Source organism: Cetorhinus maximus, chromosome 6, assembly GCF_964194155.1.
Source record: "Cetorhinus maximus chromosome 6, sCetMax3.hap1.1, whole genome shotgun sequence".
Classification (NCBI taxonomy): Eukaryota; Metazoa; Chordata; class Chondrichthyes; order Lamniformes; family Cetorhinidae; genus Cetorhinus; species Cetorhinus maximus.
The window spans coordinates 116,007,096-116,028,253 of record NC_135884.1 but is presented as its reverse complement, the minus strand read 5'-3'; the positions used below and the strand labels follow the sequence as shown (position 1 = coordinate 116,028,253).

At 39.5% G+C, this 21,158-nt stretch overlaps 1 protein-coding gene across 1 annotated transcript in view; it reads right to left on the bottom strand.

Moving 5' to 3' along the window:
- vps35 (VPS35 retromer complex component) overlaps positions 1-21,158 on the bottom strand; it is a 71,818-nt gene that overhangs the window by 1,239 nt on the left and 49,421 nt on the right. The window contains exons 12-16 of the mRNA XM_078544354.1: positions 15,877-16,032; positions 11,649-11,771; positions 2,209-2,388; positions 1,646-1,885; positions 712-855 (exon numbers count right to left, since the gene is read on the bottom strand). Coding sequence (XP_078400480.1) covers positions 712-855; positions 1,646-1,885; positions 2,209-2,388; positions 11,649-11,771; positions 15,877-16,032 — 843 coding nt within the window. The remainder of the gene's footprint in view (positions 1-711; positions 856-1,645; positions 1,886-2,208; positions 2,389-11,648; positions 11,772-15,876; positions 16,033-21,158) is intronic.

The following is a 21,158-nucleotide window of genomic DNA, read 5'->3' as shown; positions in this document are numbered from 1 at the left end:
TCAGTGGATAGCGATCAGTAAGAGAAAACCAGGCTATTTTCCCCCGAAAAGTCTGAAGTGGCCAAAACCAATTGTAACCACCCCCACCCCCCAAGTACTGCCCTGGCTGAAACAGGATACACAACAGGTTTGTCAGCATCTGTAAAGAGAAAAGTTATATGGAGTTGAAAAGTGGAATTCTTTAGGATTGCCCAAAAAAACAAGGAAGAACTCTTTGTTCCTAACAACTCTTTAGAAAGATTTACACCCACCCCTCTTGTTTTCTATGACCTTTTGCCTTTTTTTGCTCTTCTGGAGCAATACAGAAATGCAGTGCCTAAAGCAATTAAACCTATTCACTGCCTCTAAGTATATAGTTGACCAGTGAGCTTTACTGCTCGCTCTGCCATCTCTATTTCAGGGGCTTGCCTCTCTTCACTTCAGCTATAACGATTTCTACTTAAACATTAGTATGTAATTTCTTTCCAGATGCTGATGAATCTGTGAGGTTGCCAACTACTTAATTTATTCCAAAATATGCAATCTTCTTTCTCAAGACAGATGATACCAGCTGAGTACAAACCAGTGACAAACAGCACTCACCTAGTCTGTCTGACTCATTACAAGATTTTACCCATTTAAAAAACTATACATGTCAGCACAAATTAACCTCTATTAAACAGACAAGTGCCAATGTAAACTATAATGCAACAATCACTAGTTTAAGCTTACCGCCTCATTTTCTTTCTCATAAAAATATATGTATCGATTAAGGATTTCAGTGAAGAGCTGCACTTGTAGTGATGGATCCATGCACTGATTGGCTATCTTCAAAGCCTTCTTAAGGCATTCCATCACTCTCTTGCCATCATGAATCTTTGAGAGGAAAATAGAAATTAAACAATTCAATGTGTTCAAATAAAACAAAACCAAAAAAAAAAAGCAAAGGAATTCAATACATTTTTGGTCCACAGAACCAGTAGTTTGTGCATCCTTGAGTTATCCAACAAACAGAGCTACTTTAGAGGAAATATTCCAATACAAGAAGCATATTTCCTCTTATATCTCCAAGATATAGGTTTTATAAAGTCTCACTTGTTAAACCTATAGACATGCTACAATTTAATCACTGAAAATCAATGGCAATCAAATAGTCAGCTGATAAAAAGGGTAAAAAGAGGCACACTCTAGTCTAGCACTAGCTAGACACAAGTTGAATGACAACTAGGGCCCAAAATGCAAGGGTCCCTCAAAAGTACAGTATAGCGTTCCAGTTTATATTCCAACATGTATATGGTGTTTGGGAAAGATTGTGGTGGTGAAGAATAGTACTTCTGCCAACTATTCTCCTTGAATACGAATGCAACCTGAAATTTCATTTTGTTACATGGAGACTCCTCAAACACAAAAAATTGAATATTCTGAAGTAAACAGTCAAACTGAATATTCTTCAACTGTTCAGATATTACATTTTGTAGAAATTAAATGGGGGGGGATTCGGTGCGACTATGTAAAAGTCGAGAAGCTGAAATAAGTCTCTCCAACATTTACAGTTCTACAGCAAGTTCTTAAATATGAACACAATTATCAAGTCACATTTTAAAGGAGTTTATTGATAACAAATCATTTAATGCTATACAAGGTTTATCGATGCTTATATTCTTACCTCCTCTCCATTCTTATCTGTGTTCCGCCCGGACCAAAATAAATGAGCACAGATGCTAACAGCACGGCACTGATCTGGCTTTTTAAGTAACTTTGAAGCAGCCAGTGCACATTGTGTCCTCAAAGGCTCATGGTTCTCTTCACTGAAACATTTCATACGCTCAAAAGTTCCTATTATCAATGTGATTGCTGCCAGCTGTGCCTTGGAATCACTGATTTCATCTTCATACAAAGAGAATGCCTAGAAAACAGTTTTGTTTTTAAAGTGTCATCAATACAAGGCTTTGTACAGCATATGGAGAATGCAGGTTTTAGTATAAAATTACACAGCTACAGTTGTTGCAAATAATTTGTGCTGTCATCAGTTGCATGCCATATGCAGAGCCTCATTTTACTGGGAGTCCTTAAGAGGCCTGCAGGAGGAAAAGACCTGCCAAGTATTAACAACTCATCTTACTTTAAAACTGTAGGCTAAAAATTTCAACCTTACCACTCAGACTTCACCCCCTCCCCACCATACTTGTAAAATTCCTGTCACAAACATGAACAGGTGTTTATTCTTACCTGTGACATAAACTCATAAGCCACGGTTTCATGATTCTCAAATCCAATATCCCCAGCTGCAAGTGCTCCCTGCAGAAATAGGCGAAGAGGTAACTCTGCAAGCTCTGCTTTAATCAGGGCACTGATAGTCTGGTGGGCAAAAGAAAATATCTTCTGGCACTTCTTTTCCCATTTTTCATCCTGGAAAATGAGATAAATAAACAAAAGCTCTGGTTATGAGGAATTTAGCAGCTAGCTAGTCTTTTTAAAGTTGTTACTTTGTGCCTTTACTCAGGTCACAACACAAACATTATGAAATGAACTGCTTTGTGGCAATAATTCTGACATTATTGGCTTATTAACCTGCTCTTTTTGCTCAAGTGCCTTGGTTCAAATGAATTGAAGTCACAAATTTTCAGTTTTCAATCTCTTTGAGCATTACTGGAGAAAGACAGATTATGAACGGATATCCCTACAATGAACAGGTCTACATTAAAGAGATAAAGGGGAAATGGCAATTGGCAACAATATTGAACCAAGATAATGCATGCCATGGTCCACACATAATCCTTTCACCCAGTTTTCTCAAATGGTAAAGATTTAGTGTTATTGATCTTATATGCCATGAATTTTAACATTTGTAGTTACTAATTAGCCTGATTGATTTTCCTCTGACCTACATCCCTCAAAGTATTATTCACCACGGAAGTCAAACTACCTTTGTGCAACAAACTTCATAGATATACAAGACACAAGGGCAGGGAGAGGGGTTAGGATAGAAGACTGAAATTTTGGAGATAGCGTTTGGAAATGAATTGTCAGAAGAAAGGAAACAAGGCAGAAGAATTTAGGGAATTCCAGAGAGTAGGAGCCACATAGCTGACATCATTGCCAGAAAATGTCAGGAACATACACAAAAAGTCAGAATCAAAAGAATGAGCATTTTGGGTGGAGGATAGGGTACATCATACTGACAGGGTATGCGGAGTTCTTGCTGAGAGAGGGCAGAGTTCTTTGAGGAATTGAAAGACAAGGATTTTAAATGTAACATATTGAGGGATGCTAAGCCAATGCAGAACAAATATTGAAATACATGATAAACAGGCCAGAATACATGCAGCTGAGTTTTCAATAATTTAAGAGTTTATAGTGAAAAATTGGAGGCTAGCAAGGAAAATGTTGAAGTAATTGAACCTGGAAGTGTAAAGAGCCGATGAGGGTTTCTGGGATAAATGAACATGAAAGGGACATAAATGAGTCACTTAATAGTGGTTAAATTATATAATCTTTGTGATGGAGAAGATATGTGGTTTGAAGCCAAGCTACAGGTTGAAAAGGACATCAAAGCTGCCAACAGTCTAATTAAGAAGGAGACAGCTACCAGAAAGGCAATGAAAAATTTACTACATAAAGCACACTGGGACCGAGTGTTACAAGTCTAGATATACCAATCTAAATGGTGGCTGCGCCACTGTAATTGTTTCAGGTCAAGTGCCAAATTGAGGCTCAATACATATTCATATCACATTAACTCAGAATAACTAGTGCCAAAGCAAAGTGTGAACTATGAATTGGTCAAGCTATTTACCAGTGAAAGTCTGATCACTGTTTCTGAACTTAAGACTAGTAGATTCAGAACATGCAATCTTGAGTGCCACCCAAGTACACCAAGCAAGTGCAAGTAAAGTAATATTAAAGGCTCTCACTCACAACCAACACTGTGTAAAATTAATTTCCATGTTAACTTTTAAATTGAATGAATGGCTTATAATAGAAACAAACTTACATTTGTCTACTCATACATGGAGAAAAATTATGTGGGACAAATTCTTGCATTTCAGTTTGTTGATATCAGGTTGATTCTTAACTTTTAGCTGAACAGGGAAAACTTATGCTACACATTCAATCTACTGTTAAGGACAACTGTTGATGAGTTGTGCAAAGGTAAAACAATGCATTCTTACAATAAAAAAAGGTTCCATTAATAATCAATGAGCCACTGGCAACACTACTGAATGGATTCCGTTTAAAAAAAAGCTAACTGCAGGCCACAAAGCAAAACAGATTTAAATTCCAGTTCAAAAGCAAATATCAAAATCCAGTTCACTATTTTAATTCAATTTATACAATGGAAATTCTCAGCGGCCAGCATACCTGCAAAGTGAAGAAACATTCAAGTGAAAAATAAACTATAGAACTTTACAGAGTATACACAGCATAGAAAGCAGCCATTTGGCCTATTACGTCTGCCAGATCATTCCTAGCGCATCCAGAACTAATCTCTTGGGCCGTTTCCTCTCCATGACATGTATCTTCCTCCATTTAAAAGAACAGACAAACTTGCATTTATATAGTGAATGGCACAACCTCAGGATGTTCCAAAACACTCTACTGCAGCACTATTTGAAGTGCAGTTACTGACGCAAATTCAGGAATTGTGCAGTGTCCATGACAGTATCGGTAGGAGAGACCACCGCATAGTTGTTGTGGAGACGGAAGTCCCACCTTCACATTGAGGATACACTCCATCGTGTTACGTGGCACTACCACTGTACTAAATGGGATAGATTTCAAACAGATCGAACAACTCAAGACTGGGCATCCATGAGGTGCTGTGGGCCATCAGCAGCAGCAGAATTGTACTCGACCACAATCTGTAAACTCATGACCTGGTGTATTTCCTAGTCTACTATTACCAGCAAGCCAAGGTAGCAACCCTGGTTCAATAAAGAGTGCAGGAGGGCATGCCAGGAGCAGCACCAGGCATACCTATAAATGACATGTCAACCTGGTGAAGCTACAACACAGGACTTACTTTCACACCAAACAGCATAAGCAGCAAGTGATAGACATAGCTAAGCGATTCCACAACCAACAGATCAGATCTAAGCTCTGCAGTCCTGCCACATCCAATCAAGAATGGTGGTGGACAATTAAACAACTCACTGGAGTTGGCTGCTCCACAAATGTCCGCATCCTCAATGATGCAGAGCTCAGCACATCAACGCAAAAGGTAAGGTTGAAGCATTTGCTACAATCTTCAGCCAGAAATGCCGAGTGGATGATCCATTCCGGCATCGTCCAGAGGTACCCAGTATCACAGATGCCAGTCTTCAACCAATTCAATTCACTCCACGTGATATCAAGAAACTGCTGAAGACATTGGATACTGCAAAGGCTATGGGCCCTGACAATATTCCGGCAATAGTGCTAAAGACTTGTGCTCGAGAACTTGCTGCGCCCCTAGCCAAGCTGTTCCAGTACAGCTACAAAGGCATCTACCTGGCAATGTGGAAAATTGCCCAGGTATTTCCTGTACACAAAAAAAACAGAACAAAACCAACCCATCCAATTAGCACCCCATCAGTCTACTCTTGATCATCAGTAAAGTAATGGAAGGGGTCATCAACAGTGCTATCAAGTGGCACTTGCTTAGCAATAACCTGCTCATTGACACCCAGTTTGGGTTCCGCCAGGGCCATTCAGCTCCTGACCTCATTACAGCCTTGGTTCAAACATGGACAAAAGAGCTGAACTCCCAAGGTGAGGAGAGAGTGACTACCCTTGACATCAAGGCCGCATTTGACCTAGTGTGGCATCTAGAAGCCCTAAGCAAAACTGGAGTCAATGGGAATCAGGGGGAAAACTCTCCGCTGGTTGGAGTCATACCTACTACAAAGAAAGATGGTTGCGGTTGTTAGAGGTCAACCATCTGAGCTCCAGGACATCACTGCAGGAATTCCTCAGGGTAGTGTCCTCGGCCCAACCATCTTCACCTACTTCATCAGTGACCTTCCTTCCATCATGAGGTCAAAAGTGCGGAAGTTCGCTGATGATTGCATAATGTTCAGCACCATTCCCAACCCCTCAAGTACTGAAGCAGTCAATGTCCAAATGTAGCAAGACCTGGCTTGGGCTGACAAGTGTCAAGTAACATTCGCATCAAACAAGTAGCAGGCAATGACCACCTCCAACAAGAGAGAATCTAACCATCACCCTTGATGTTCAATGGCATTACCATCACTGAATCCCCCACTATCAACATCCTGGGGGTTACCATTGACCAGAAACTGAACTGGACTAGCCATATGAATACTGTAGCTGCAAGAGCAGGTCAGAGGCTAGGAATCATGTGATGAGTAACTCACCTCCTGAATCCCCAAAGCTTGTCCACCATCTACAAGGCACAAGTCAGGAGTGTGATGGAATACTCCCCACTTGCCTGGATGAGTGCAGCTCCCACAACACTCAAGAAGCTTGACACCATCCAGGACAAAGCAGCCCACGTGATTGGCACCACATCCACAAATATTAACTCCCTCCACCACTGACACACAGTGGCAGCAGTGCATACAAGATGCACTGCAGGGATTCACCAAGGCTTCTTCAACAGCACCTTCCAAACCCACAACCACTAGAATGACAAGGGCAGCACCACCTACAAGGTCCCCCCCAAGACACTCACCACCCTAATTTGGAAATATATCATCATTCCTTCACTGTCGCTGGGTCAAAATCCTAGCACTCCCTCCCTAACATCATTGTGGGTGTACCTCAACCACAGGGACTACAGCGGTTGAAGGCAGCAGCTCACCATCACCTTCTTGAGCACAACTAGGGATAGACAATAAATGCTGGCCTAGCCAGAAAAGCCCACATCCCATGAATGAATTTTTTTTTAAAATGACGTGGCAGATGACGTATGCCAGGTGGATCAAATGCACAAGAGAAACTTAATCACGCAGTCACAACTGTTCTGTAATTTGTATTTTATTTCAAGATGTGGTGCCCCAAATTTAGAAGTAATGGGACTACCATAACTTGAGGTTTTAGAAAACTAAATTAAACATTTATTAACAAAAGAAAAAGATTTCAATCACATTCATAAGCCTACAAATTACTACTATAACTCCTAAAATCCCTAATTAATCTAGCTACCAGTTATACCTCCATTAAAGCAACAGTGAAAACAAATAGATTTAAACAGATCCGAGCAAAGCAACACAATACCCTGGATAGTCTAATTCAAAGCGAGTTTTCTGAGCTTCAGCTCCTGTGAACAGGGACTTGATGCACAGATGCTGGAGGCTTTTCACACTTGTGTTAGATCTCAGAATGCCTTCTCTCCTTTATACCTGTTTCTCCCTTTTTAATGGGAATTCCATTGTTCCATTATGTCTTGGGAACTTTACCTTTCTCAATACTATGAAAAGATTTATATTATAACTTTATCAGTAACCTTTGGGAAAAATAAACACACTGTTTGGCTTAGCTTCTTCTAGCTAAGTGTAACATCCTGCCATCGCATTGAAATTCAAACTACCCTAATTTATCTAAAAAGACAAATTTTCCTCTCACCTCACATTCTAAAATGTCAGCCATATTTAGTATTTAGCATTTCAAACCTAGCTTCTTTTTGGTAACTCAAAGCCTCCAGACCAGCTGTCTCCGATTCAATTAAATCACCCCCCCGCCCCCCCGCACACACAAACTATCCAAACCCCACTACTAACCTACCTTTACAATAAATCACAATAATAGTATGAGAATTATTATATTTTCATGACAACAGCAAGGTTGCTTAAACAGCAATCAGATAAACAACTAGATAATCTGTTTCAGTGATGTTAGTTGTGGGTTAAACATTAGTCAGGACACCAGGAGGTCTGTCTCACATTTCCTTGAACATTGCCACAGGATCTGAGAGGGTAAACGAATCCGAAAGACAAATGCTCTGAGTATAGCACTTCAGGATTGCCCTCAGCTACAGCTTAGATTATGATTTCAAACCTCGAGATTGGGGCTTGAAACCAAGGCCTTCTGACTCAGACTGTATTAAGTCTATTACCCTATTTAACATATTTTCCAAAAAAGAAATGCTTTCTTCCCCAACCGCTACCTAAGGCAGAACATTCCATACTCCAACAGCCCTATGTAAAGAAATGTCTCATAGAAACACAGAAAATTTACAGCACAGGAGGCCATTCTGCCCAACATGCCTGTGCTGGCCGAAAAAGAGCTATACAGCCTAAACCCAATTCAAGCTTTTGTTCTGTAGCCCTGTAGGTCACAGGACTTCCAAGTGCATAGCCAAGTATTTTTTTAAATGCAATTAGGCATTATGTCTCTACCATCCTTTTGGGTACTGAGATCATCACCACCTTCTGAGTGAAAATATTTCTCAACTCCTTCTCTAATCCTTTTATCAATTACTTTAAAATCTATGCCCCCTGATTATTGACTTCTCTACTTAGGGAAATAAGCCTTTCTTTTCTATCTAAGTCCCTCATTATTTTATATACCTCAATTAAATCTCCTGTCCGCCTCTCCTGTTCAAATCTTTCATCATTGCTAAAATTCCCCCACTCTGGCAACATCCTCATGAATCTCCTCCATACCCTCTCTGCTGGTATCACATCCTTCCTGCAATGCAGTAAGCAGAACTATATGCAGTACTTTAGCCGCAGTCTAATTAGTGTTTTATGCAGTTCTAGCGTAACCTCCCTGCTCTTATACTCTATGCTTCAGCCAATAAAGGCAAGTATCCTGTATGCCTTATTTAACCACTTTATCTAGCTGCCCTGTTATCTTCAGGGATCTATGAACATGCACTCCAAGATCGCTCTGTTCCTCTACACTTCTCAGTCTTCTACCATTTATTATGTATTCTCTCGTCTCATTCACCCACTGCAAAGGCATTATCTCACACTTAACAGAAACACAGAATTGCTTTGTGCCGACTCTCCAAGCAAGCAATGCACCTACTGCCATTGACCCCCACGACTTTCACCCCATAATCGTGCACATTCTTCTTTAAGATAATAATCCAATTCCCTCTTGAATGCCTTAATTGAACCTGTCTCCGCCACACTCGGGCAGCATATTCCAGATCTTATTCCCTGTGTGCGAAAAAGCTTTTTCTCATGTCTCCATTGCTTCTTTTGCCAATGACCTTAAATCTATGTCCTCTTGTTCTCAACCATTCCACTAGTGGCAAGCTTTTCCCTATCTAATTTGTCCAGACCTCTCATGTTTTGAATTCCTCTATATCAAATCTGCTCTCAACCTTCCCTTCTCCAAGGAAAATAATCCCAACTTCTCCAATCTACATAACTGAGGTTCCTCATCCCTGGAACCATTCTTGTGATTCTTTTCTGCACTCTCTCTTAATGCCTTCACATTTTTCCTAAAGTGTAGCACCCAGAACTGGACACAACACTCCAGTTGAGGCCAAACCAGTGTTTTATAGAAATGTAATATAACCTCCTTGCTCTTGTACTCTATGAATCTATTAATAAAGCCTTGGACACTGTATACTTTATTAACTGCTCTCTCAACCTGTCCTGCCACTTTCAATGACTTAAGCACATATACACCCTCTGTTCCTGCACCCCCTTTAGGATAGTACCCTTTATTTTATATTGTCCCTCTTCACTCTTCATATCAAAGTAAATCACTTCACGCTTCTCTGCATTGAATTTCACATGCCGCTAATCTGCCCTTCCAACAACTTATCCATGTCCTTCTGAAGTTCTACACTATTCTTTTCACAGCTCACAATGCTTCCAAATTTTGTATCATCCAAAAATTTTGAAATTGTGCCATATATACCAAGATCTAGGTCATCTATATATATATATATATATATATATATATATATCAGGAAAACAAGATTGCTAGTCCAGTCACCAGTCTCAAGAGGCCCAGACTAATGTTCTGGGGACATAGGTTCAAAACCCGTCATGGCAGCTGGTGGAAATTAAATTCAATTAATAAAATATATCTGGAATATAAAGAATATATCAGTAATGACGGCCATGACACCTAGCAGATTGTTGTAAAAATCCATCTGGTTTACTAATGTCCTTTAGGGAAGGAAATCTGTCATCTTTGCCCAGTCTGGCCTACATGTGACTCCATGTTCACAGCAATGTGGTTTGACCTCTGAAATGGCCTAGCAAGTCACTCAGTTCAATGGCAATTAGGATTGGGCAACAAATGATGGCCTTGCCAGCAACACCCACATCCCATGAAAGATTAAAAAATGGGCCCCAATACCCACCCGAGGAACTCCACGACAAACCTTCCTCCAGTCTAAAAGATATCCATTAGCCATCATTTCCGTTTTCTAATACTCAATTTTGCAACCATGTTGTGACTGTCCCTTTCATTGCAGGATGTATAACATTGCTGCAAGCCTTTTGGAAGTCCATGTACACCACATCAACAACCTACCTCTGAGCAACCTCCTCTGTTACCTCTTCCAAATAAAAACTCCCAAGTTTGTTAAACACAATTTGTCCTTAACAAATCCATGCTGGCTTTCCTTAATTAACTTGCTTTTGCCCAAGTGACTATTAATTTTGTCCTGAATTATTGTTTATAGAAGTCTCCCTACCAAAGTTAAACTGACTGGCCTGTAATTGCTGGAACTATCTTTCCACTTTTTTTCGAACAAGAGGGTAATATTTGCAATTCTCCAGTCCTCTGGCACCATCAGTTCTTCAGATTGAATTCCATTTACCACTTTTCTGCCCACCTGACTAGTCTATCTATATTTTCCTGCAGTCTACAACTTTCTTCCTCACTAACAGCCAAATTTTGTACCACCTGCAAACTCCAATCTCTTTTCTCGGTGATAATTTTAAATTGACGATCTCTCGTCACAAACTCCCAATCAGAAATATAGCTTTCCTGATTTACCATCAAAACCTTTCACAATTTTAACATATATTAAACTTCCTGTCTTCTCTACCCCAATGAAAATGGTTTCTACTGGTCTCTCCTCGTTAACTATAGTTCCCGATTCCTACCACCACACTGCTTGCTTTGTATGGTGTTACTGTAATTTCTTTTATCATGGGGGGCCCTGGATTTTATATAAATTCATCACTACTTCCTAACTTTTGTACTCTATACTCACCTTTACAAAATCCTATTGATTTTTGCATGACTATATCCAACTGCATTCACTTTCAGGGAATTATGCACTTGGACTTGGTTCATCTACACTTTTCAATGTCTTAAGTGTATACACCAATTCCTTGCTTTTTTTTCCCCCTCCAAAGTATACCTCAATTCACAATTAAATTGCACCTGCCATCTGTCTTCCCAATTGGAAGTTTTTTGCAGCCCTCCTCATGGTTTTCCACATTTCCTAGTTTTATGTTTCCTGAAAATTTTGAGATTGTGTTCCCTGTAACCAAGAACAAATCACCCAAATATACATTGATGAACTAGACTATTGGTTTAAAAATAAACTGCGCGAGAAGGTCTACCTTGTATCATAAGCACCTAGACCAGCAGCTTTTAAGGAAAAATGACCAAGGTAGCACACATCCTGGTCTAGCTACCCAAGAAGATATTATTGTCAATTTGAGGTCTGATAATTTAACAATGGAAAAAATTTATTTGCTCATTAAAATAGAAGTTTTTACATCTATTAAAAGCTTCCAGCTTACCACTTTCGAATTCTCTTTGTAGCAGAAGGCCAGCTGGTAGGCAGAAAAGACCAATGGTGGTAAAGTGAAACGAATCCTTTGATTTCCACCAGCACCAAAGTGTTTTCTGGCAGTGTTTAAAATCTGTTTAAAGAAAAGTGACATTAAACAGAAAATCAGCAAGAAACACTATTTCCTTTGGAACAAAGATGTAAAATACTGCACTTGTACAGCACCATTTGATCTGAAACTATACATCATGTTTGCACACAATTTTGGGAACAGCAGCAAATTTCCTGAGATTTCTGAGATAGTGGCTTCAACTGTGACAAATAAAAGCCATTTTTCAATTTTAAAATTTTGTTTAAACATGTCCCAACATTTGTTTTATTGCTCGTCTGCAATTCTCCTATAGGTTTACATTAAATGCAACCACTCGTACAAGTACTATTTGCATAAAACTGTATCGACATTTTTTTAAAAAGTCCTATTAAATTTCTATAGCAGCCCATTTGGTAACACTTTTTTCTCTGCTTGCATTTACTTCGAATATTCTATACTTACTTTGTCTTTGTTCTTCCTTTGATCAGGAAATTAGACGACACAGGATCTGGATTTGCTGCAAGCTTGCACCATCTATAATGCAGCTATGCCCTCATTATGGTGCAGAAATTCCAGGAAACTACGACAAGTGAGTTACCATTATGTACATTATGCCATATTTTGTAGGGACTTGTGCTCCTCTACAGAAACCTTTTCCTACAAAAGCTAAAGAACCAATTACCAAAGCTCCGCTCCACATTCAAATCAGTGGTGAGATTGTGTTCTCTGAATCAATGCTGCCATGACTGCCACAGCTACTTGGAGGATTGTAGAATGGTGCTGGTGGGCTCAGTATGTTTGTTGCAATCATAAGTCATTGTTTAAATTAAGAAATAATTGTTTTGCCCTCATTAGATGCTTTATTTATCTTTCTAACTCTGACAGTATCTAGGGTCACTGGCACAAAGTGTAGGGCAACAGAATTTCTACATCTGGTAGGAATGATTTGCCAGTTCCTAGTTATAAATTACCATCCAAAAGTGGCTTTATTTTTTGCAATTCAGATTTTTAACCTTATACACTATGAATGTGGTTATTAGTGATCATAATGCATACAGTTACACTTATTAACATCCAAGTTGTTAATCAGAAATAGCACTAGGATTACAGTCTGCTTGGTCAACTAAGGACAAGAAGCAAAACCAAAATACCGCAGATGCTGGAAATTTGAGTTAAAACAAAATCCTAAATAGATCAGACAGCATCTGGGAGACAGAAGCAGAATTAACACATTAGTTAATGACCTTTCATCAGAATTCATGCTCTGATTAAATGCTCTGATGAAAGGCTGCTGATCTGGAACATTAACTCTGCTCCTCTCTTCTCAGATGCTGCCTGGCTTGCTTACTATTTCCAGCATTTTCCATTTTCATTGAACACTAAAAGCCTCTGATTTCTTTGTCAAACTCATGGGAAGAGGATGGTCAGTGTTCCATCTAATGATGACATAATAAAGTAATCCTCAAGTCAAATCAGCTCCCTGTAATTTGAATTTGTTTCTGCCTGTTGAACCTCCAAACATCTATTTTAAAAGATTCCAGGCCAGGGCAGCATCACATCACAATGTGTTCATCTTGACCACTGCCTGCTCTGCTCCTGATCATTGCACCCTATTTCAATTCTTTTTTCCAACAAATTGAGGTACAAATGTGCCACTGGTAGACTGGGGAGCAAAATGGTTTCATTCATGGCATTCATTGCCAATATTTGTATCGAGTCTTATCTTGTGTCTACTACCATTGCATCTTATTAAATTGTTGTAAATAGTTATTGCTGTAACATTACTCGTTACTTTTCACACTAGACATGTGGACTCACTTAAGCATTATAATAATTGAATGCATATAAATTTTCTAATATTTAAAATGAGATTTTTACCTTCATGCAATGAAATGAAACTTTAAGTCTATTCAACAGACACCTTAGGGTTATTTGTTAAATTATATAAACACAAAGCTAAAATGAAATGTAGCAATTGGCATGAAGAAGATACCCTCAAGAAAACCTCAGGGAATGTAGAGTTTTAATGTGTACATTTTCAGATATGCTTATCTTAATTTGGACAATTTTCACATCTTTCAACGAACTAGAATCATATCTCTGGCTGCATGATTTTTAGTCTTGTATTGAACATATATGTTGCGTAACTCCTAATGATTAACAAGGGACTTTCTACTTCCGTTACTTGAGCAGTGCAAACTTTGCTACTGTGGAATGATTGAAACATGCAAAAAAAAAAAATTAGTCACTACCAAATTAAGCAACTAATCAAATTCATAAAATTATGATTATAATATTTATTTTTAAAAAGAATTTGCATAGTCTGGGACAAATCTGTTGATTTAGCCAACTTAAATGTTGAAGTCAACTATTTGCAATGTGCTTTCAAAAATGCCCTTGTTATACAAATAACTTTATAGGGTGCAATCTGGTTATCTTGAGAATGCTTACATAAATTGTTCAAACTGCATTCTGCTGAATTTCTGCAGGAAATGTCTCAATATTTTATATTTAGAATAATCCACCTGCAGTATGGTTATAACTGAAAAACAATTAAGTCAGTCAAATAGCAAAGTGAGCTTTCATGTCAAACTTTAGATTCATCATAACTTGCCCTCTGTTCAGTCCAGAGTACTGCATTTACTTTACATCAAAACTCAATGAACAATTTCTCAAAACATACAGGGATAGACTTGCCACTTAATTTTCCTTCCATTTAAATTAATGGGGGGGTGCATTTTCTTGGCAACAGGCATGCAATTTCCCCTGTCCCCCTTCAAAGGCTAAGGGATTCTTAATGCTCAGACAGTAAAGACAAAAATTTACCCCATCGATTTTATTCAGTGCAGCAAGTTAATTTACACCTTCTGTCAGAGGACAAAACAATCAGGTTTTCTGACATAGCTACCCACAGCATCACACTAACCCGCCTAAATATTTCTGAATGTCTGCAAGCATAACACACACGAAACCACACTTCTGTAGCACAATTGTCCAAGACTAGGCTGCAATCATGATCTTCCTCCATGTGATGGACTGGAAAAATAGCTCAGGCTGCTCTTGCATACTAATAGTTGGTTTCAGACAGTACTGGGTGCTCAAAAAATTCTCATTTGTTAGGCTGTAGATTGGCTTTGGTTCAGGGAGTCCAAGAAATGGGAAGAAATTGCTCGATTGAAATTGTCAATTTTAGGTATGCAAGTTTTCACAACAACTTTTTGACATTCCCAGTGAGGTGAGATTTTGCTTCCCTATTTTAGATGGCCAATGAGTGACGTGCAATATTTTTAAACAAACACTCGGAAGTTAAGCTTCATCACTATCTTTGTAAATATAGATATTAACTCAGTTCACGATTTCAAATTCCACATTACAAGACTCCTACACAACTACCCCATAATATAGATTTGTGATTAAACAATTAGCAAGTTATTTACCAGCCAAACAACCCAGCTATCCTAGGGCAGTGAATCTCAAGTGGCCTAAAAGACACAAAAATTACTTCAAACCAAACTATAAATATGGGACAAGGAGACATTGGTTCAAGTTAATAAAATGCTTATTCAGGACTAATGTCAGGAAGTTTTTTCAGATTGATCAATGCATGAAATGTACTTACTAGGTGAAAACCCTAGAATTATTTAAATAAACAATTAGGAGGACTGATTGGGGAGAGGTGGGAGAAAAGGAAAACTATGCAGACATTCTAGGGATGTACTAAGTTTGGTCAAATTGCTTGGGCCATCCATGTTAAATTTGAAACGCAATTTGCAGTGTTGATTGGCATTTAAACTTCATTACTTTTAACAAATAATCTTCAGCAGTTCAACTGAATTAGTCTGCTGTGGCTTGAGAGAAGAGGTATCATATATTTGCATCATATATGCGTGGCTCAAAGCTTCTCAACCAAATACCAGCATTAAAATTGGTGAGCCAGAACCTAGACTGCCCAGACAACAGTAAAAGAAAATCTTGTGGCAAGAAAACCAGAAGTGCAATTGTATTTTGAGGAGTATGGGAAGGAACATATTTAACATAAAAGCCTCTCGAAATTAACAGCCAAAATTACAAGGCATAATATTAATCATTCCATTTGTTTGTTAAAGGAAAGTAAGGTACAAAACCTAAATTTGGCAAGTTAACATACCAGATACTGTTGGTCAGGATCTTCAGATTGAAATAAATGAATAAATCTACCAACAAGACTTTGCTCTTCAGCAAAATCTTCTGGGTCAGGATCTTCTGCTGGCTGATCTGGCTGATCCTGAATCAATGTCGACACCAGGTTCAGTATAGCATCCACCTGTAGAAAGAGGAAGACATCTATGAAACAGCTCATGTGATTCTGCAAATTTTACACACAAAACTTCACTTAATATGCAATACAATCACTATTGTAACAGGACTAAGACCTCACACTCTATATTTTTATAAAATAGATATCTATCCTGATAACTAATTTCTAAAATTTTAAAAACTGGACAGTGACCTTTTAAAATGGCTGAGGCTATGTCTGTTTGTGACCCTGAACAAAAGGGGCTATTTGGCAGTATTGAAGAAATTAGCACCGTGCTCTGAAGGGACCCTAACGACCCCTGTGAGCTGCAGAGGCTAAATTCAAAGCGAACTATACAACGACCACCTGCATTTCAGAACCCAGGCTGGCCACCCGGAGTCCACTAGTCTTCTAGGGCAAAGAGCCCTGCAACCTTCCTCAATTCTTAATGGCTGGGACATTTAACAATATCAGGGGCCCAGACGAGGAATGCACAGCCTTTGTCAAGGAGCGGAAAGGTGGGAGTCGTGAGATGAACCTCAAGCTGGGAGAACCAGTTATACTATCTTACTGCGCTCCAAAGCTGAGTATGCTATTTTTCCATCTACCTACGAAGCAGCAGCACAAAAAAGGGGCTGTGCCGAGATTTTAATGCCTGGCCCCCATCAACACTGTTTCTACTAGACCTTCTGTACCATCGCCTACAAGATGGGCATGGAGAGATGAGTCAATCTCATCGTGGAAGTCAACTCTACTGGAAAAGTGAAGTATCCTGCATCAGTTCAGATTGCCGATCTTTATGAAGGAATACACCATTGGTTTTTGATTCTAGACTCAAGTGAAACAATAATTCTTCTGTGGTCTTTACCCTGTAAATCCTTCTTTCTCTATCCCTCTTTTGCTGCATGAGTGAAAAGGAAGTCATGTTGCTACCCTCCTCCCATGTTTGAGTGGGTGTAAATAAATTAACCCGCTGAGTTCATTCTATCATGAGTTTGCGGTGGGGTTATCAATAAAAATTGGATCACACTGAAACCGAGGTTGGAAAATACACCACTGCTTGTAACCCCCTTCATGTCATAATAACCTCAAAAAAAAATGCTAGAAATACTGAGATCAGACAACATCTGAGGAGAGAAACATAGTTAACTCCAATGACCTGAAATGTTAACTTTGTTTCTCTCTCCACAGATGCTACCTGACCCGTTGAGTACTTCTAGCATCTTCTGTTTTTATTTCACATTTTCAGCATTCATTATGTTTTCCTCTTAGTCAATTTTGGATGTCAGATAATCTGATGTTCTGAAGAGCTGAGGCACATTATTCTGCTTTCTTTCAAACAAAAAAGGAAGCAAATGTCTGCATCTGGGTGGGAATCAATTAACAAATCATACTCATTTATTAGCAGAGATTTTGAAGTATGAAGGCAAAGCATTGAAGATCAGTGTCACCATAAAACTCCCACCAAGCTCATTAATTCATTGTTTTCTGGATTTATCAAGCAACGTCAGCGAACAGGGTTTTTTTTGGGATATTATTTGATATTAAATTTGCCAACTCCAATTCCCTGATAGCATGTCAAATACTTTTGAGCTTAGTAAGCAAATCTTCCCTCATCTGCTATCTAATAATTCAAAGTATAAAAATCTGTGCAGCCTAAATATGAAAGAAGTGGTTTAATGTTTTTCCCTAATCAGCAAAACAGAACGTGAGCAATTATTCAATTAGAACTTATTTTTCCTTTAAACATAAAAATTCCCAAAACATTTCGAAAAGCTGAAGACTCCCATGAGATAAATAATTTTCACTTAAGAGCACTGAAATAGTCACTCTGCCATGCTTCGAGAAAAAGGAAAAAACGTAACATAAGAAATAGGAGCTGGTGAACACCAAAGAGCCCAACTGCTCCACCATTTAAATAAGACAGATGAAAAAGAAAATGTTGTGGCAAGAAAACCAAAGATGGAATTTTATTTTGAGGACTAAAGAAAGGAAAATATTTAACACAAAAGCTTCTCAAAATCAGCAGCCAAAATTACTAGGTATAATATAAATCATTCTTTTCTTTAACAAATGAATGGAAAGATACAAGACCTAAATTTGGCAAGTTAACATACCAGATACTATTGGTCAGGATCTTCAGATTGAAACAGATGAATAAATCTACCAACAAGACTTTACTCTTCAGCAAAATCTTCCGCGTTAGGATCTTCTGCTGGCTGGTCTGAATTAATGTCGATTCAAGCCTGTCAAGCTGCTTCATAACCTTGAATGTTTCAATGAGGATAACCTCTCATTCTAAACTCCAGAGAATATAGGCCCAATTTCCTCAGCCTATCATAAAACAACCCTCTCATCTCAGGGACAAATCTAGTGAACCTTCGCTGTACACCTGCATTACATATTGCATTGAAAAATTTATCCTTCCTTAAATAAGGAGGCCAAAATTGAGGTGTGATCTCTCAAAGCCTTGTATAATTGTAGCAAGACTTTTTGATTCTTGTACGCCAATCCTCTTGCAATGAAGGCCAACATGCCACTTTTTTTTCTAAGTGCCTACAGTACTTGTATGCTATCTTGTGTTCCCTGTACAAGTACACCCAATTCTCTATGGTCATCAGCATTTTCACTCATTTTAAAAAATATTCTGCGTTTCTATTCTTACAACCAAAGCGAACATCCTCCCAAATACCCATATTACACACCACCTTGCTGCCCACTCACAACCTGTCTATATCTCTACGCAGCCTCTTGTATCAGCTCACATCGCCACCCAGCTTTGTAATGTCAGCGAGCCTAGGTACATTACTTTCTGTCTCTTCGCCCAAGTCATTAATACAGATTGTAAATAGCCGAGGCCTCAGCATTGATCCTTACGGTACTACAATAGTCACAGCCTACCAACTTGAAAATGCTCCATTTATCCGAACTCCGTTCCTTCCGTTAACTAATCTTCTATCCATGCTAATATATCATCCCTAACTCCATAAATCCTTATGTTGTGAATTAACCTTTTCTGTGACACCTCATTGAACACCTTTTGGAAATCCAAATATACCACATCTACCCTTCCTCAAAAAGCTCTAATTTGCCAAACAGGATTTCCCTCTTGTAAAACCATGTTGACTTGTTCTAATCATACCATGCTTTTCTAAGTGTATTGTTATGACTTTTTAAATAATAGATTCTAGCACATTCCTGACAACTGCCTGGCTGGCCTATCATTACCCGCTTTCTCTCTCTCTCCTTTCTTGAATAGCAGTGTTAAATTTACTAACTTACAATCTGCTGGGACCATTCCAGAATCTACGGAATTTTGGAAAATCTTAGCCAGCACATCCACCAATACTGCAGCAATTTTAGCTCTCTTTTAGCCTATATCCTAGGGCTCTATCAGGAATAAAAACAGAAAATGCTGGAAAAACTCAGCAGGCATGGCAGCATCTGTGCAGAGAGAAACAGAGTTAAAGTCAAGTCCCTATGGCACTTCTTCAGACCTGAAGTGAGGTAGAATGTGATGGGTTCTGTACTGTTGACAAGTGGGGGTGCAGCAGGTTGAGCAAATTAGAAGGTCAGGGATAGGTGGAAGCTCAGGAGAGATTTGACAGAGGTGTCATGGACAAGAGACAAAGGGAATGGTAATCATAGTGTTAAAAGACCGAGGCAGATGCCAATAATGGCATAAAGGTCAGATAGCAAATGTGTTAATAGCAGAAAAACATCCTCTGAAAACAAAACATAAGAACAAGTTACATACTGGCCCTACGGGGGTGGGGGGGGTTCAGAAAATAAAATATCAAAATGGAGGATGGAGTTCATGGTCTGAAGTTGTTGAACTCAATGTTAAGTCCAGAAGGCTGTAAAGTGCCTAATCGGAAGAGGTGGTGCTGTTCCTCCAGTTTGTGTTGGGCTTCACTGGAACATTGTAGTAGGTCTAGGACAGACATGCGGGCATGAGAAAGATGGTGAATTGAAATGTCAAGCAACAGGAAGGTCAGGGTCATACCTGAAGACCGAGCGAAAGTGTTCTGCTAAGTGGTCACCCATTCTATGTTTAGCCTGCCCAATGTAGAGGAGACTGCATTGGGAGCAGCAAATGCAGTAGATTAAATTGAAAGAAGTGCAGGTGAACCGCTGCTTCGCCTGGAAGGAGTGTTTGGGGTCTTGGACAATGAGGAGGGAGCAGGTAAAGGGGCAGATGTTACACCTCCTGTTATTGCACGGGAAGGTGCCATGGGTAGGAATTGAGGTGTTGCGGGTGATAGAGGAGTGGACCAGGGTATCACAGGGGGAACGGTCCCTACAGAATGCTGACAAGGGAGTTGAGTGGAAGATGGTGGCATCATACTGGAGTGGCAAAAATGGCAGAGGACAATCCTTTGAATGCAGAGGCTGGTGGGGTGAAAAATGAGGACATGGGGAACCCTATTATGATTTTTGTGGGTGGGGAGAGAAAAAAGAGAGGGAAAGGATTGAGGGCAGAAGTGCAGGAGATGGATCAGATACTGTTGAGGGCCTGGTCAACCACAGTGGGAGGGAATCCTCAGAAGGCATGTCAGAAGCACCATTTTGGAAGATAGCATCATCTGAAAACATGCAACTGAGGCGGAGAAACTGGAAGAGTGGGATGGAGTCCTTAATAGATGCAGAGTGTGAGGAGGTGTAGTCGAGATAGCTATGGGAGTTGTTGGGCTTGTAATGAATATTGGTATTCAGTCCATCACCAGAAATGGAGACAGAGAAGTCAAGGAAGAGAAGGGAAGTGCTGAAGATGGACCATGTGAAGGTGAGAGAGGGGTGGAAATTGGAAGCAAAATTGATAAATTTTTCCAGGTCCAGGCAAGAGCCCGAAGCAGCACCAACAGAAAAAAATTGTGGTGGGGGGGTGGGGCCTGAGTAGCACTGGAACAAGGAATGTTCCACATATCCTACAAAAAAGACAAGCATAACTAAGGCCCATGTGGGTACCCATAGCCACACCTTGAATTTGGAGGAAATGAGACAAGTTAAAGCAGAAATTGTTGAATGAGAGAACAAGTTCAGCCAGGCAGAGGAGGGTGGTGGTGGAGATTGCTTGGGCCTCCGTTCAAGGAACAAGCGGGGAGCCCTCAGACCGTCCTGGTGGGGGATGGAGGTACAGAGGGACTGCACAT